The sequence below is a fragment of the Poecilia reticulata genome, chromosome 2 (genome assembly GCF_904066995.2).
Source record: "Poecilia reticulata chromosome 2, P_reticulata-male-v2, whole genome shotgun sequence".
In the NCBI taxonomy this organism is placed as follows: Eukaryota; Metazoa; Chordata; class Actinopteri; order Cyprinodontiformes; family Poeciliidae; genus Poecilia; species Poecilia reticulata.
In genome coordinates, this window is record NC_088831.1 from 31,258,012 (window position 1) to 31,273,871 (window position 15,860).

At 37.2% G+C, this 15,860-nt stretch overlaps 2 protein-coding genes across 6 annotated transcripts; both read right to left on the reverse strand.

Moving 5' to 3' along the window:
- Positions 1-493: 493 nt before the first annotated feature.
- On the reverse strand, positions 494-9,299 carry casp10 (caspase 10, apoptosis-related cysteine peptidase). 5 transcript variants are annotated; one of them, XM_081603506.1, is made up of 14 exons: positions 9,142-9,296; positions 7,879-7,905; positions 7,327-7,410; positions 5,983-6,266; positions 4,643-4,742; positions 4,277-4,406; positions 3,981-4,027; positions 3,854-3,896; positions 3,635-3,651; positions 3,508-3,541; positions 3,236-3,303; positions 1,858-1,975; positions 1,163-1,661; positions 494-840 (listed from the first exon to the last, which is right to left on the reverse strand). In XM_081603506.1, exons 4-14 carry the CDS (start codon positions 6,261-6,263, stop codon positions 660-662), a joined length of 1,518 nt encoding a protein of 505 aa, XP_081459632.1. In that variant the 5' UTR covers positions 6,264-6,266; positions 7,327-7,410; positions 7,879-7,905; positions 9,142-9,296; the 3' UTR covers positions 494-659. The 5 variants fall into 5 exon arrangements, with proteins under 5 accessions (XP_081459632.1, XP_017159211.1, XP_017159210.1 ...); XM_017303722.2 differs by lacking the exon at positions 7,879-7,905; XM_017303721.2 differs by lacking the exon at positions 7,327-7,410.
- Positions 9,300-10,140: 841 nt separating this feature from the next.
- Positions 10,141-13,502, reverse strand: fam237a (family with sequence similarity 237 member A). Its single transcript, XM_008398706.2, has 3 exons — positions 13,455-13,502; positions 12,866-13,281; positions 10,141-10,568 (listed from the first exon to the last, which is right to left on the reverse strand). Exons 2-3 carry the CDS (start codon positions 13,230-13,232, stop codon positions 10,465-10,467), a joined length of 471 nt encoding a protein of 156 aa, XP_008396928.1. The 5' UTR covers positions 13,233-13,281; positions 13,455-13,502; the 3' UTR covers positions 10,141-10,464.
- Between the last annotated feature and the right edge of the window lie 2,358 nt (positions 13,503-15,860).

Genomic DNA, 15,860 nt, shown 5'->3' on the forward strand with positions numbered 1-15,860 from the left:
TTAGAGTGCTTTACATGGCCATTTATTATTCAAATGAACTGTCATAATATTCACGAGAAAGGCAGCAGGAACCTTGTCTACTAATATAGCCCTTGAAAAAGTATATTAAATTAGCAAGAGCATTTATGTTAGAATAAATCATGTCTGTAATTGTGCAAACATTTGTGGTAGGTAACTCCAATCACACTTTGGAGCTAAAGTTTATAAAAATGCAACATCCCTGAGGTAAATGGGAGGAGATCTGGTCAAGAACAAACAGAAAACTAAAGAATCAGGTTGTAGCACTGATATGCTGGCTTTTTGTGACACTTTGAATATAATGTTAATTTTTATGCAAGTTGCTGGAAAACGGCATAAATGTAAAATGATAAAACAAAAAAGAAGTTTATATACATTACTGTGAACACAAATAAAATATATAGCAAATTACAAGACCTAAATTGATTACAAGAGCACAGAAAATATGATAAAATGCTTATATTGAGAGTCTGAGTAAAAGGTTGAGAGTAGGACTTTATTAATATCATTTGAAGAGCTACAACTCAAAAGGGATTCCTACAAAAGAATGGATAAACCTGATTCCTCAAAACTCAGGATGTGATTAAAAATTGTAAACTGTCAGTGAAACAAAAAAACATTAAAAAAAAATCCAATGTCTCTCAGGGATTGTCTTTGGTCAACGCTCCAATTTCGGGTGGGGGTTTCTCAGGGACAGGGAAAACCACCCTTTTTCGGAGCGAGAAGGCCGGCTGAGGCATTTGCTTTTTCAGCCGACTAGCATCGGTCATGCTGCTAACATCGAAGTTCACTTTTGTGAGAATGGAGACAAGGTCAACCCTCCTGGGAAAACATGAGATTTTTCAGTTAGATTTAAAAAGTATTCAAAGAACAGCTTGGGTCAGAGCTGTTACCGCATGTGGCCATCACCACTAATGGTAATTCAATTGTACAAGTTAAACATTTATTTTATAGAAACTTGACAAATGACAGCAGAAATAAGCACTTCATGTCGCTGTGTACATAATAAACTATGATTCTCTCTTTTGAATCAAATTAATGAAATAAATTAACTTTTCAATTACAATCATATTTTTTGAAATGCACTTGCGAGTTCTCTCCACCACTAAATCATTAGCAGCAGATGTCAACATGCATTACTGACCTTGGCACATACTTGACGAGGTTTTTGCACAACGACTGGATATACCAGGTGCCACACAATTTATCTCTGAAGGAGACATGATCAGGAACCGTGGACATGCCCACCAGCAAGTCAGCTATGACTGGGCTCCTCACATCTACAACTTTCGCATCAGCAGAAATTCGTGTTGTTTCGTCTTCAATGCCGTCTGGATGGACTGGATACTGTTGTTTGCAGCCTTGACAGGCCTGGATGAAAAGCATCTTGGGTTTTTCAATTAAAGACGGGCACTTCTCTCCGTTGATGCACTCTATCAGCAATTTGATCTCAACGAGGTTGCCATCTACACCGTACACTTTACCCTCCATGCCATGACTGAGAATACAGCACACCAGGCTGTCGTACTGGCTGTGGTCCTGTTGGCCGATGCAGGCAAACAAACTTTTTATCTGAGCCGCATTATAGTCTAGGTATGTGTACATCTCATAGCCCAACCACTGAAATACTTCTTTCAGAGCATCTGAAAAGAACACAAATAGATGAAAATGGTTGTAAATACAGTGATTACTCCCAGAGGAGAGTCTGGAAAAACACACACACACACACACACACACACACACACACACACACACACACACACACACACACACACACACACACACACACACACACACACACAACAGATTTCATTAGAAGGTAATCACACATAAACTTACCTCTATCAAACTTGGATCCCTCTCGATTATTTAATTTGTGGTATGATTTAGAGAAATCAAAGTTGTCCACTATCACACAGACCCCTCTCTTCCCAGTCATTGGGTAATCACACAGAACCTACAAGGAGAAATCCACAAAGAATAAAAACTAAATTCAAGGCCCTTTGCAGTACATTTTACATTTGAAAAATACAAAAAAACAAATGGAATCAAATTACAGAACTGCAAACAGTATGTAACACTTTTTCACACCGTCTGAAGTTTAATCAGATCAAACATCTATTGTTTTAGGTCATTTTGAATACCTGAATTATTTATATTTGTAAAATGTCACAATAACGTCAAAAAGAGTAGGTCGGAGATTCATTTCTTAATGTCTTCAAAATCACAAGTTTCCATGCATTTCATCCATATTTGGATTTGAAAAGGTATGAATTCCATACTTCACAGTTAGGATGGTATAAGCATCTCAATTTTACTTCCAAATGCAACGATTGTCATTTTGGCCAAAAAGTTTTACTTCATCATCATCAGAATACAGGACATGTCTCCAAAAATGAAGGTATTTGCTCCTACGTGCAGTGCAAATCTTACTTTTTTATGTTTCTTTTAGAGTAATGTTTTAGCTTCTCGCCGAGTGGCCTTTCAGCCCATGTCAGTTCAGGTCACATTTCACTGTGGATAATAACACCATTTTGTTCTTGGCTTTTGTTCTGGGTTGATCTTTGCATTTTGGGCCAAAACACTTTCTTCACTGGGACACAGCACCCATCTCCTTCCTGAGCGTTGTGATGGTTGGACATTTCCATCACGTCTCTACTTCCACATAACTGTTTGAATTAGGCGAGCATCAAAAAAATTGGCCGGCCAATAAATCCACCCCAATTTCCTTAATTTTGGGAGATAAGGGATCAACCAACAATTTTATGAGAAATTTGTTCCCAAGGCTGAACCAAACTGGCGCAGCTCTACAATTCTCTTCCTGACATCTTGACTCATTTATTTTGACTTTTCCATTGTGCCAAACAACAAAGCAGTGTGTTCAAGGTGTTTCCTTAAAATACATCCACAGGGGTGCCTCCTCTCACTTCACCAAATCAGAAATTTACAAAGTCATGACCTCATCATCTGGTCTTTCCCTCATTTTTTAAAGAAATAGTAAACAGTCTGTATGGTAACTTGTGATTTTTAGCACAGAGTGATGGAAGGACGTACAGAAAGGAAGTAAGGAAAGTAACATTTTAGACTGTAGGACCGGAAATAAAATTGTAAACCTTGGAAAATACTTCAACCAAATTTCAACCTTCTCCAGATTGAGCAGGACCCTGTTTACTTGAGCGTTTATTTTAGAAGGTAAAGGAAGAATAAATGTACAAACCTCATCATTTTCCTGAGACTCTGGGTTGTTCTTTTCTGGATTCACTGTATCCAAAGAAGCCATTTCCCCTGAAAAAAGTGTGGAACAGAAGTAAATGTTAGTAAAGACTGTTAGAAACTGTCTTCTACCTTGGCTAATATCTAGGATATAGATGTAGATAAGATAAGAGTTCAGGAAAACTAATTAAAATGCATCAGTTTTTAATAAAGTAGCAAAGGAAAAACTGATTATATAAAAAAATTGAAGAAATAAATAAATAAATAAATAGATACCATTTGGGGACTTTGATGGATTCACAGAAGGCTGCTGAAAAATTACATTGAAATAAAATTAAATGAATGAAAGAAAAATTGATATACATTTACTGTCTGGTAACTCAGAAGCTTTCTGGTAACTTACCAAAGGAAGTTGTGGAGCTTAAAGAAAAAAAAAAGGTTTATGATCAAAATAGGAAGGTTAAGAAAAAAGATAAAATTGCCATGTGAAATAAGTTAGCAAGAGTCTTGCTGCCATTTATCTTAGAAAAAACAGAATTATTAAAATTTTTGTTGACTAAAGTGTCAAAAAAATATTAATAGCAACAATTTAGAAAATAAACCAGATTATAAGATGACTTACTCTTATCACCCCGGAAGTCAGTCCTGTAGAAAGGTTTCGGGGTCTAATAAATGGAAAAAATATTTTTTGTAAAGATGACTGGAGCATAGCAAAAGAACAGATGTCTAATCTTTAATAGATGATTTACCTGACTTGATATAACAGTCAAAGGTTGCGACTCTGGATGCCAAATTTCTGAAACAAAAAAAAAAGAAGTTTTTTCTAGTAAAATATCTCGTCTTTTGGCTCGATGAATGTGTATAATATAACATTCGTCACGACAGAGGGTTTAAGAACTGTCTGTGCAGTCCTTAAGCTGTGCATGCATAACAAAAGCCCTACACTACTTAAGTAATGGAATATTTAAAGTATTAATGCGTGGGGTTTGAAATAAACAGGTCATGTTCCTCATTTGGTTGATATCTATGATTTTAAATGGCTTACCTTTCCTATAGAGACGAATGTCTTCATTCAGCACAGGACACACCGACTTAAATAAGGTCTCCAGATATTCGAGACTAGATTCATTTATGAGGTCCAGGTGCTCCAACTCCAGGAAGACTCCCAGCGTAGACTGCAGAGTAAAGAATGCTTATAGATAAACTTGCAGTGACGTGCAAATGTTTCAAACAATCTCTGGCTTCTTGAACATCCGTGTAAATATTTCTTCCAACAAGCCTTGAAAGGTTCAAAATTAAAAAGGAGAAGATGAGAATAAACGAAAAAAGCCTCCGCTGCAGATGAGCCTCATGTGGGAGTGAAAAACATCCAATACTTGACACAGCAACAACAAAGGAAGAATCACTCTACTTTTTGCTCAAGTTTTCTTCGTGGGACGTCCTTTAGCAGGAACTTCATCTCTCCGAGCTCCTCCTCGGTAATTTGTTCTGACAGGCGATACAGCAGCTTCCTGAAACAAGAGCGATTGTGCGAGATTGTAGAAAAGGTTCAACATTTTTCAATAATACACATTCCTGATTAAAATCTTCAGACTGAGGAAGAACTTATTCTTGGCTTTAACTTTAGGTGGAAATAAAAATGAGAACTATTTGAACAAAAGCTATTTAACAACACCAGCTTTTGCAGTTTTTTGGTAGATATTTTTAGGCAAAAATATTTCCACAAAAAATGACAATAGTGTGAGGAATATTCTTTTTGACAATTGGTTGCAACTATGTGTTTTTTCTTATTTCACTGATATGACTGTGAACGTCACATTAAAGTAAATGTAATTAAACTTAAAACAAAAATCATTATTCTGTAATTTAAAAACCTAATTTTGCATAGTAGGTGTTACAAAAATAAGCCATTTTATTTCCAAGAGAAATGTAAAGTTTGTGGATTTTTTTTTGCTTATGTCATTTTCTGTCCAGGGTGCCAAAATATTTTTCAATTCAAAACGCAAACGGTTTCCAACTTTTGGTGGAAATAAAAATTTGAGAATTATTTGAACAAAAGCTATTTAAAAACACCAACTTTTGCAGTTTTTTGGTAGACATTTTCAGGTAAAAATATTTCCACAAAAAATGACAATAGTGTGAGGAATATTCTTTTTGACAATTGGTTGCAACTATGTGTTGCAACCAATTGTATTACTCTAACTATATGTGTATTACTCTAATGAGTTGGGTTGTTTTTAAGTACAGAAAAGCAAGAATAAAACTGTCCTACAATCAGGAGAAAAACATTCTTATAGCGGAGCATCTATTTATTCGTGCCAATTTCCTTAGTTCTGGGAGATTGGTAATCGACTGAAAACTTACACATGAAGCCAATCTTATCCGCCAATCTTCTCTGCCTCAGAAAAGGTCTAAAAAATAAACTAAACCACTGTCCTCTTTGTAGGAGAGGTTTGACTGATAGATGGACCCACCAGGTCCTGTCTGCACATTTGCAGTTTACAATAGTCACCCCACTGTTACCAACTTGGTGACTTTCTTGCTATACCTCGCAACATTTCAAACAAAAAAAAAAAAACTGGTATCAACCAAAATCGGACTCAGCTGGTCAAACTTTTTAAAGATCAGTGATCGGCCAGAAGACTGCAATTGGTGCATCCCGACATTTTTGATTTCTGCTCAACTCTTAAACTTGAACCAATAACAAAAATGTTGTTTTACTGTTATGAAAAAACAATGAAGAAGGCCCACCTGTAGGGTGAGATGAGGGTGCTGGGTGAGGGCAACTGGAAAGAAAGTTTAATGTTCTGCAAAATAACAGGGCGCTGGATGGTGAGGAGAAGCTCCACCAGGAGCTGTGGGTTTCCAGCCGACAGATGGTCTTCTTTCATGAGTAAGGAGAAGAGGCTGCTGGCACAATCCAGAGAGGCTGGTTTTCTGCTCAAGATGTCGGTGCACAGAAAAGACAGTGCTTCCACCTCATCAGTGGACAAGGATTTATCCACATCAAGTAGAGCCTTTTGGAAATCCATTTCCTGTCATTAAACAAAAAAACATGTCAGGTTTTTACAGAGTAAAGTCATTATAGACACTTGAGGATTTTGTGTGCCTTTCAGGGGTAAACTTGCTGGTGTGCTTTGGATCAGTCTCCTACTCCACGAAACAAATATGCCTCATCTTACAATCAAGCATGTTTGAACATTCTCATTTGTGAAAGTTCAGGGGGTTTGTAACTCATTTTAAGAATCGAAACTCAAGATTCCCTACACAAAGAGGATTGTTGTAATTCTGACGAAAACACAAAATTCAGTGTCTCAGAAAAAGTTATAGCATATTGAAAGAAAGTCAAATGGAAGGAGCAGTCATAACTTCAGGATGACTGTCAATATAAAACCTTTAAAAAATATGGGGATCTTTCCAAGGCTCAAGTAAGCCACCACGCTCAGACGGATCCTACACATGGGGTATAAATGCCCTGAACCAGACAACATCAGAAGCGTCTTACCTGGGCTAAGAAGAAACAGAACTGGATTGCTGTTTTCTTTAAGCAAAATTACAAGAAGACTTGAAATATTTCACTCTATGTGGCAAATCTATAAAATATGTAGGTTTCAATTTCTGAAATGAGCTACAAAACAAATATGAACTTTCAAAATATACAAACATTTTTAGTTATACTTGCAGCCCTTCAGTGTCCAGGTAAGTACAGATCTTGATGCAGAGCAAAGACTCAGGAAGTCATTTCATTTTATTATCTTTGCTATAATTAGTCTAAAAGGGTTGATTTTGGTTAAGCGCAAATAATAATTTTAAAAACAGATTGACATAGATATATCTATCAATAAAGAACAGGGCATTTGATGGGGCATATTATTTCTTTCTGAAAGCTTTTGGACATGTCAGCACAGAGCAGGGAAAAACACTTCCTTATAACTTGCTCTAAAAATGTCCCTATGCAAATCTGATGCATGTATTTAACAGGAGGGCTTTTTTAAAATTAGTTTTAAAGCTTTGGGTATTTGTCAAAATTAAATAAAACTAAAAGTTTGACTGTGTGTTAACTGTCTGGAGCATTTAATAAGTTTAGTGACTTACTCCGACTTTATTGACATAAATAACAGGATTACTGCAGATGAAACGACAGCATTTCCTCACTGTGAGCAGCTCTTCGTTTTAGGTCTGTAAGGTTGAATTCACAGCATACCTTTCAGTCTTTTGCTTGTAAAACACAAAAAAACATGCACTATATATCCTGTTACTTCAGAAATTAAGTGGATGTTTGTGGTTACAATGCGACGATACATAGAAAAAACTCAAGAGTAAAAGTCCTTTTACAACAAACTGTAAATTACACCTAAACAGTTTTAATGATTTAGAAACATTTTGAGGTCATTCCAACACTTAGTACTCCTTTAATGCTCCCCCAGACTCTTCATAGCATTATGCTATTTTCCATTTATGCAATAAACCAAGTTACAGTCTGTGAATCACATGATTTGAGTCAATTGCCTAAACACACCAAGCCTCTTTAGGGTGGCGCTTTGTTGACATTTCCTGTTTCAACAAAGCGTCACAGAGTTAAATGAAAGTGAAACAATTCAACAGTTGAACAACAGTGGACCATGGAGATTTTAAGATATAAAATACCTGAAATGCTGCTTTGACGAGTCACTTCTGACAGGAAATAAAGAAATACAGTTTTAGGTCCACACATGATCCCTGGAAAAGTCTTGTCGACATGTGCTAATCAACTTTCACAACAAAGATAACCACTTAAATTAAACAGTCTCCTCGTTGAAAACAGACTAGCTTACAATTATCAAACAGCTAGAATCATAAATCTGGAGGGAAGAGGACACAACACAGCTCATAGGACAGAGCAGGGAATCAGCAGCCAGGTCACCAAGGTGACCACTGGTGTTTATTTGTACAAATGTATCACCCAGTAAAACAATTCCTTTTACACCTTTAATGCCTTTCATTCCGTTTATTCATTCTTTGTCATTATAAAAGATCTGCTCCTATCCAAATAAAATTTTATATATATATATATATATATATATATATATATATATTATAGCTTTACTTGTTTTTAACCATGCTGTTCAATTTTTGCCAAGGAAATGATCACAACTTCCTTGAGTTAAAAGCCTGGAAACGACTGAAAAATTAAAGTTTAAAAATGATTATGTGTGCTGGCTGTACAAAATCAGAAATGTTAAGGTTTTAAAAGCCAACTATACGGCTTTTTTATTTAATATATGGCTTTTCTTTTAACCTAACAATTCAGGATAAACGTGATTAAAATGGCGTACAATTTATTAAACAGAATAATGTACTTTCAAGTTCAGTATACTAAACATATTATTGTTTTATGTAAAGTGGTAAAATGTGAAAGTAGAAATAGTTTACTCAATAATTCATGCGTCTCTGTCCCCCTTAATTGTTTACATGCTAGACATTCCCAACACGAAGTGACGAGGAACCGAAACGTTCAAACATGTTATAGGTAATGTTTACTTGTTTTTAAATACGAATAAGGATGGGTGATTAATTCCAAATAATTTGGTAAATAGCTGTTTATATACGTGTAGAGCAAGGACAATTCAAATATGGCTCCTCCTAAATATTTTTGTGGGGAACCACCTACAAGTCCAACTTAGAAGATCATTTGACGTCATTTAAAATAAAAAGTTTAAGCCGTTGGGATCGTTTTCTTTTTCTAAATACTTCCTATGAACCAAGCTAAATTTGTCAATCTGTCTTTCTCCAACATTCACACAAAACAGGGATCAGAACCAGGAAAATAACGTGTACCAACGAGTAAATCAGCGATGTGAGCCTGAACTCTGAACTCTGTATCATTAATCATCAAAGTACGAAATGAAGATAAACAAGACGCTGGCATACCATGTAGACGAGTTTTCTCCTGGCTTGTGAAAGAAAGGTTCACTGCAGCATAATGGAGTAGCTCCGAGCCCACAGAAATACAAGCTAAACTGTCAGAACTTATGCGAGATATTGAACCAGCCCGACAACGGAAGTTGAGAAGAAAGCAAATGTAAACCTTGAGCGAATTTCTGAACTTTTAAAGCCGACAGCGCCCCCTGCTGCAGTAACAAACAAACAGCCAAACAAAATAAAATATAAAAATAAATACATACATTAATAAATGCAACACATTATTATTATTATTATTATTATTATTAATAATAATAATAATAATAATAATAATAATAATAATAATAATAATAATAATAATAATAATAATAATAATAATAATAATAATAAATGAGGCACCTCCACGTTACTTTACTTAGTCTCAAATTTTACACAGTCTTTTCGCATCAAGGACACACAATTGGAAACATTATTAGCATTGGAGCAAGTAAAGAAATTCTTGTTCTGTTTTGTACCTCAATGATAAGAAATGCTTGCAGTACTCTAAACCCACCTGGTATAAAAGTCTGTCAATTCCTGAAGTATATTAACTGCTTCATCATTTGAAAATTTTCTTTAAGTTTGCTGGCCTCTCTGTCAAAAAATGGTATAATGTGTGGTGAGATAATCCCACATCATCTGTAACCCTAAACTGTGACCCAGGAATGTAGACTGTTACTATGAAGTCAAAGTAACAGGCCCCTGAATTGAGTTTGACATGTGTCATGTATCACATTGTATTTCATTATATCACATTTTAAACAATAATTTTCCCCTCACTGTAAAAGTCATGATTTATACAGAACAATGAACAACCAGACTTTTGCCACCTTCAGGAAGATGTCACATTTTTTTCATAATACTCAATAAGAAAATTGATTTGGTTCAAATGTATGACAAGCTATAATTAGCAAAACACAGACAAACCATCTAAAAATAAGTTTCAATGCATATACAGCAGTATCCTGGTAAAGTTTTTTGATTTTTATAGATCAGAACAAATAACTTACATCTGAACTGTATCAGCAAATGTATTTTTTTTTCTTTATCCAATAAAAAAAATTATCCAAAATGTATATACACAGACACACATTTGCATTTTTGAGCTAGATATTTAATTGTCCATATAAAAAAGTAACAATATTAAGGAACGTAAAAGAATACTATTAATATCCCCACAACATTTTCTTTTAACTGATGAGAGGAGCATCACAAAGAGGGAGTGAAATAAAGACAAAAAGCTGTCCAGCTGGAACCCTCAGAGACATTTGTGATAGACATTTGTGTTGTGTTTTATTTGGGTTCAGTCTTCAGTGTGGTGATGTGTCCTCTGCGTCTCACTCTGACAGTGAGCTTTGTCCAGGAGTTTGCTCTCGAGCTGTTGAACCTGAAGGACTCTGTAAAAGACAAACACAGATTGAAAGTTGCAACATGCAACACTCTCATCGAAATGGTTTCCTACAAAGAAATGTACTGAAACAATTTAATTAGGTATCTAAAGAGAAATTCAGTCTAGGTATTCGTGCTTTCAACAGAAATGGGGGAATGAACTCAGACGGAGCAGTGAATCATGGAGGAGGTTATTTATAGTAAGTAAAATGGTAAGTCCCAAACCTTTAGACCTAATATGATGGGATTCTTGTCGTCGTCTGCAGACATTCTAGCACTATTCAAGTTTCATTCTATGATGAAACACTTTCATAAGGCACTGATTAAATATGGGGTTTTCCAAATTCTCAAATTCAGATGGCCTGTATGCAAACATCACTACAATGATATTAGGAGTTGATTCAGAAGCAGTTTGAAGTGTTTTTCATGAGTATGAAAATCCATTGAATTTTTTTTTTTTTTTTTTTTTTTTTTTAGATTTTGTCACAAGTTCTCATCTTACATGGTAAGAGAAGTTTTATGTTCCGGGGATTTTCTTCAGCTGGGAAAGGGAGGCTGGTCAGGCATGGTGGATATGGATGGAGCTAAATTAGGTTCAATACAACTCTAAAACAGCTTCCATACTCCCAAAAGGGAGCTAAATGCTGTCATAACTCACATCATTCAAGTATCTTCAAAGAGTCGTTGTGGACTGTGACGGGCAGGAAGAATCTATTTTGGTGTAAAACTCCAGTCCTTGAGGTCCGGTGGCTGTCTTGCAACTTTCAAATATGTCATTGCTTAAAACCCTCCTGTTGTCCTCGGGTCAAAATGACCGAGATTTGTATGTGTTTTCCCTATACACAGAAAATGAGGACAACAGGAACACTTCAGTTGAATGAGTAGGTTATGCACAGGACTCTGCAGAACTTGACTGCATGCTGTGAGGATGCAGTTCAGCTTTTTCATTCAGTCTGTTCCAAACCGGGGACACATCTAAGCATTGCAGGACCCAGCTCTCAAGTACTGCAGTTTGACACCCATACATAAAATCCCAATAAAGTCAACATTTGTGATTGTAATGTGATCCAATATGAAAACTTTAAGCCATATGAATACTTTTTTAATAACCTGCAATGGAACGCCCTCGTGCCGTTTTTTCATTGTATTTTCCAGGGACACTGTAGGACTTAAAAAAAAAACCTATTGGCAGCTACCACTAAAAACACAATATGGTGTTTTCTTTTACTTTGGTGTGAATTAATAAACTAATTTATTCCTCATAATTCAAATGTCGTCTAGTACAGGTATCAAAAGTGATTGTCCCTTTTGTTCAAAGAGGCTTGTAGAAGTGTGAAGTTTAAAAAAAAAAATCTTTTTTAGACCTGTAGATCAGGTGAAAGAAGAATAAAAAGAACATGTTTACAGAGTAGCATGGTGGTGGTATGCTTTGCTTCCTCCGCGACTGGAAACCTGCAGTGTTCATGTGGCAATATGGATTCTAACAAGTGTCAGGAAGTCCTGGTAGAAAAGAAAATTGAAGCTTGAGTGTCATGGGGCCTTCACCAAAAATAATGACACTCAAGTTTCAGTTTGAGTGTCATTATCTTTCAAATGTCTTTGGCTTTTGTTCTGGGCTTGAGATTTTTACGCATTTTCAGTGAAACTACATGTTCATGTGTGACACACATGTTCATGTGTGACACACATGAACTGAAAGATATGATGGCCAGAAACTGCTGTTTATACACATAGTTTGAATAGATTAATTCAACAGCAGTGTAACAGTTTCTCATTATCTGGGTTTTCACAAATTGTTTAAAGGCATAGCAAAGAGTAAACTTTATGTAGGGTTTGTAAACTTCTGATTTCAGAGGGGGGAAAAAAGTATTTTGGGATACACCCTTATCCATCTTCCTAAAGCAGAACAAATTTGATGTCAGAAAATAGTAAACATTAACTTACACCTATCAGACATTTATTTTTAGTATTATTTGTGTTTTATTAAAAAAAAAACATATTTATGAAAAAGTAATATTTCTAAATACATAACAATTTTACATTATAAATATTAATAGATATGTTTTAAATTCAATAATATTGTATTTAGCTCTAATCATTTACCCCCGGTGACCTTATATCTTCTTTAATGTTTTAACACCCTCTTCTAAAAGTGGACATATGGAGATATACATTTTATTAAAATTTTTAAAATGGTAAATATTTCCTTTTCAGTGGCGTTTTGATGCTTAGTCCCCCCTTCTTTTTCTTTTACTACAAATTATAGATTCGTTTGACTAAAAACTAATGAAATGAGCGCACTTACTGTCAGTAATCAGGGAGTGCACAGAGGTGACGTGTCTCCTCCCCATGCCGTGGCTCTTGGACATCACGCATTCCACGTAGATCTCCCAAAAGACCCGGGCCAGGTCCCAGAACAGCGCCGCGTGTTTCCCGTCCTCTGAGGACCGGAGGGTCCTCATAAGGTCCCAGAAGGCGGGGACCGTGTCGGCTATCCTCGGAGATCGCATCTTTAGCAGGAGAGCCGAGGAGGAGTCCCAGCACTGCGGGTCGGCCCGGTGGGCCGTCAGCGGGTCCACCTGAGGCAGCTTGTGGCCCCGCAGCGGGACCGCTGACATCCAGGTCAGAACAAACACAGTGGCCAGGGTCAGGTTAAAGAGAACCGGGACCATTTCCTCTGGACCAAACGCAGATAATCTGACACCTGTCCGATAGTGTTTTCTGTCAGATAAAATAATTAATTACTTTTAGAGAAGAAAAAAACGTTTAAATGACACCATTCAATTTTTTTGTTTTACAATAAAAGATAACGATTTTTTTTTTTGTTTACTCCTTCATGAAGTACATTTCAATTATAATCCAACAGCTGTTTTTCCAAAAAAAATTTTACTTACCACTTGTTCTGGCGTGGCAGCCTGGGCTTTAGCTTGGATGGGAGTTTGATACATACCTGTTTTAATATTTGGTGACGTCACTGCACTCCCTCCTTCTCAAATGGTGGCTCCTGACGTTATTAATTATGCCTTTTTTTTTTTAAAGATAGACACACAGATGTTCACAGATTCTCTAATTGACTATGGCTTTATTGCAAAGTAAAATGGGCAAGAATTTCAGTGTCTTGATGTGGAAAAACTAGTAGAAACTAGTCCTGAGGCGATAGGAAGGAACCACTATATATTTAATATTGTAATAACATGACATGTGATAAGTTGAAGATGTCCAACTTTAACTATTCTTGGGGTTGGAAACCCAAATTTGTGTTGACGCTGAAATGCCTAGAATGCAATTTTGATAAATTAAACCAATTTTAGCCCACATCAAAAATACTGTAGTTTTGTGAATGGGACTTCGGATTAGTGGAGCTTTATGGCACTATTCTGCTTAATGTAAACCAAGAAACCACTTTTTTTTTGTGGAAAACATAAGTAGTCTAACCTCAAGACGTTCTGTCATTTGTAAAACAAACTCATCTCTAAATAATGTTTCAGAAAGTGGTAAATGATTTTGTTTTATGTGCTTTTACTGAAATGTCACATGCATACCTTATCTCAAATGTAATTATTTTCACAGTGAGGGGCCGACACTAAATGTACTGGATGGATGTCTTACTCACTCATTCATTCCTCTGATGATGCACAGAAGTTGGCTTCACAACATTTTCACGGCCAAGGATGAATTCTAACTTTTAAATGAGGAACATTACATGCCGGAAAATAAAATGTGTTGTTAAGAGGCATCTAGAACTAACATGAACTCGATTTTCTTTTATATATTTTTTATTTTCCTGTGTATTACTCATTTTATTAGTCATATCAAATTATCTGAAGTCAAAACTATTCCCACTTCCGGTCTACTAGAAATGAGCAACCACTCAATGTGCCAAAAATGTCTTGAGTTGCACAGAGAAATCAACAAGTTATTGTCTAATCCTCTCATTAATAGCACTAGATGCATTATTACGCTCTGTTCAGTTTACATAAAGTTATCAAGAATATAAATGTAGATACTTTTTGCAATTGCAATAATTTCTTTTGAACTTTCCTTTATCCAGGGTTGGATGATCATACAACATACAGTGATTTAAATAATTGAATTGTGTTAGTTAAATCTGGAGAGACTCAGACGGACAAAGGGGAACAATTAAAAGATTTAATGACAGGAATGAATAACAGTTCTTTGGTGCTCGGACCCCGGCAGCTAATTTGAGCAGAGATTTGATGTGAATTCGATGAACATCCCGATAACTGATTAGGGATGCTCTCCCCCGGGGCCCGACACTGGTGGTGGTGGTCGGGAAAGGGGGCCATCCTAGAGCCGAAGGATGTGGGTGGAGAAGGGGAGGTGGTGGGTTGAACGCAGCTGGGAAGCGGCTGACGGCTTGGGTGTGGATCCTTTTATGCAGAGCCTGATTGCTGATTGAACGTGCCGGGTGAGGTCCAGCGCTGAGGTCGGAGATGAGCATGACGTTGATGGGCGAACGGAGGGGGTGGAGTCTTCCAGCCTGAACTTCTGCTAAAGCTCCATTTCAATCTGGAGAGACTCAGACGGACAAAGGGGAACAATTAAAAAATTTAATGACAGGAATGAATAACAGTTCTTTGGCGCTCGGACACCGGCAGCTAATTTGAGCAGAGATTTGATGTGAATTCGATGAACATCCCGATAACTGATTAGGGATGCTCTCCCCCAAAAAAAGGGGCTGAGGCCAGGGCCGAGGCCCGAGGAAAGGTGAGACCTAAAACTCGTATGCCGACTTGAGGATGCGTGGAGAAAAGAAAAGTGCGGGTTGTAGGCCGAAGGAGTGCAGAAAACTAGAAGGTGAGAAGCTGGTAGGAGGAATCAAATTTGATTGATAGAGGGGTTTTTATGATATGATGCTCATCCGAAGAATGAAGGCCTGTTAAGAAAAAGCCGAAATAATACCAGGCAAGAGAGTGAAGGATAGTTGAAGGCGCGGAGCCAGGCAGGAGATGGGCTGAGCTAGGGGACACAAAACATCTGGAGAAAGGCTGGAGGATAGGTGCCCACTGTAAGGGAGCCACTCTGAAAAGTATGAGGGAAAAAGAAAACTACTGAATCATGGACCAACAAAGAGAGAAGGGCTGGGACATGGGCCAGTTGCGGGGACTGAGCAACGCTGGGACATGGGCCAGCTGCGGGGGCAGAGCACGCTGGGACATGGGCCAGCTGCGGGGGCAGAGCACGCTGGGACATGGGCCAGCTGCGGGGGCAGAGCACGCTGGGACATGGGCCAGCTGCGGGGGCAGAGCACGCTGGGACATGGGCCAGCTGCGGGGGCA

Coding starts and splice junctions, on each gene's coding strand:
- casp10 (XM_008401881.3), bottom strand. Junction 3,897..3,980: donor TGACTGTTATATCAAGTCAG/GTAAATCATCTA, acceptor TCCATTTATTAG/ACCCCGAAACCTTTCTACAG. Junction 1,976..3,235: donor AGTCTCAGGAAAATGATGAG/GTTTGTACATTT, acceptor TTCTCCTTGTAG/GTTCTGTGTGATTACCCAAT.
- fam237a (XM_008398706.2), bottom strand. CDS start 13,232: ATGGTCCCGGTTCTCTTTAACCTGACCCTGGCCACTGTGTTTGTTCTG. Junction 10,569..12,865: donor GCACTCCCTGATTACTGACA/GTAAGTGCGCTC, acceptor TGTCTTTTACAG/AGTCCTTCAGGTTCAACAGC.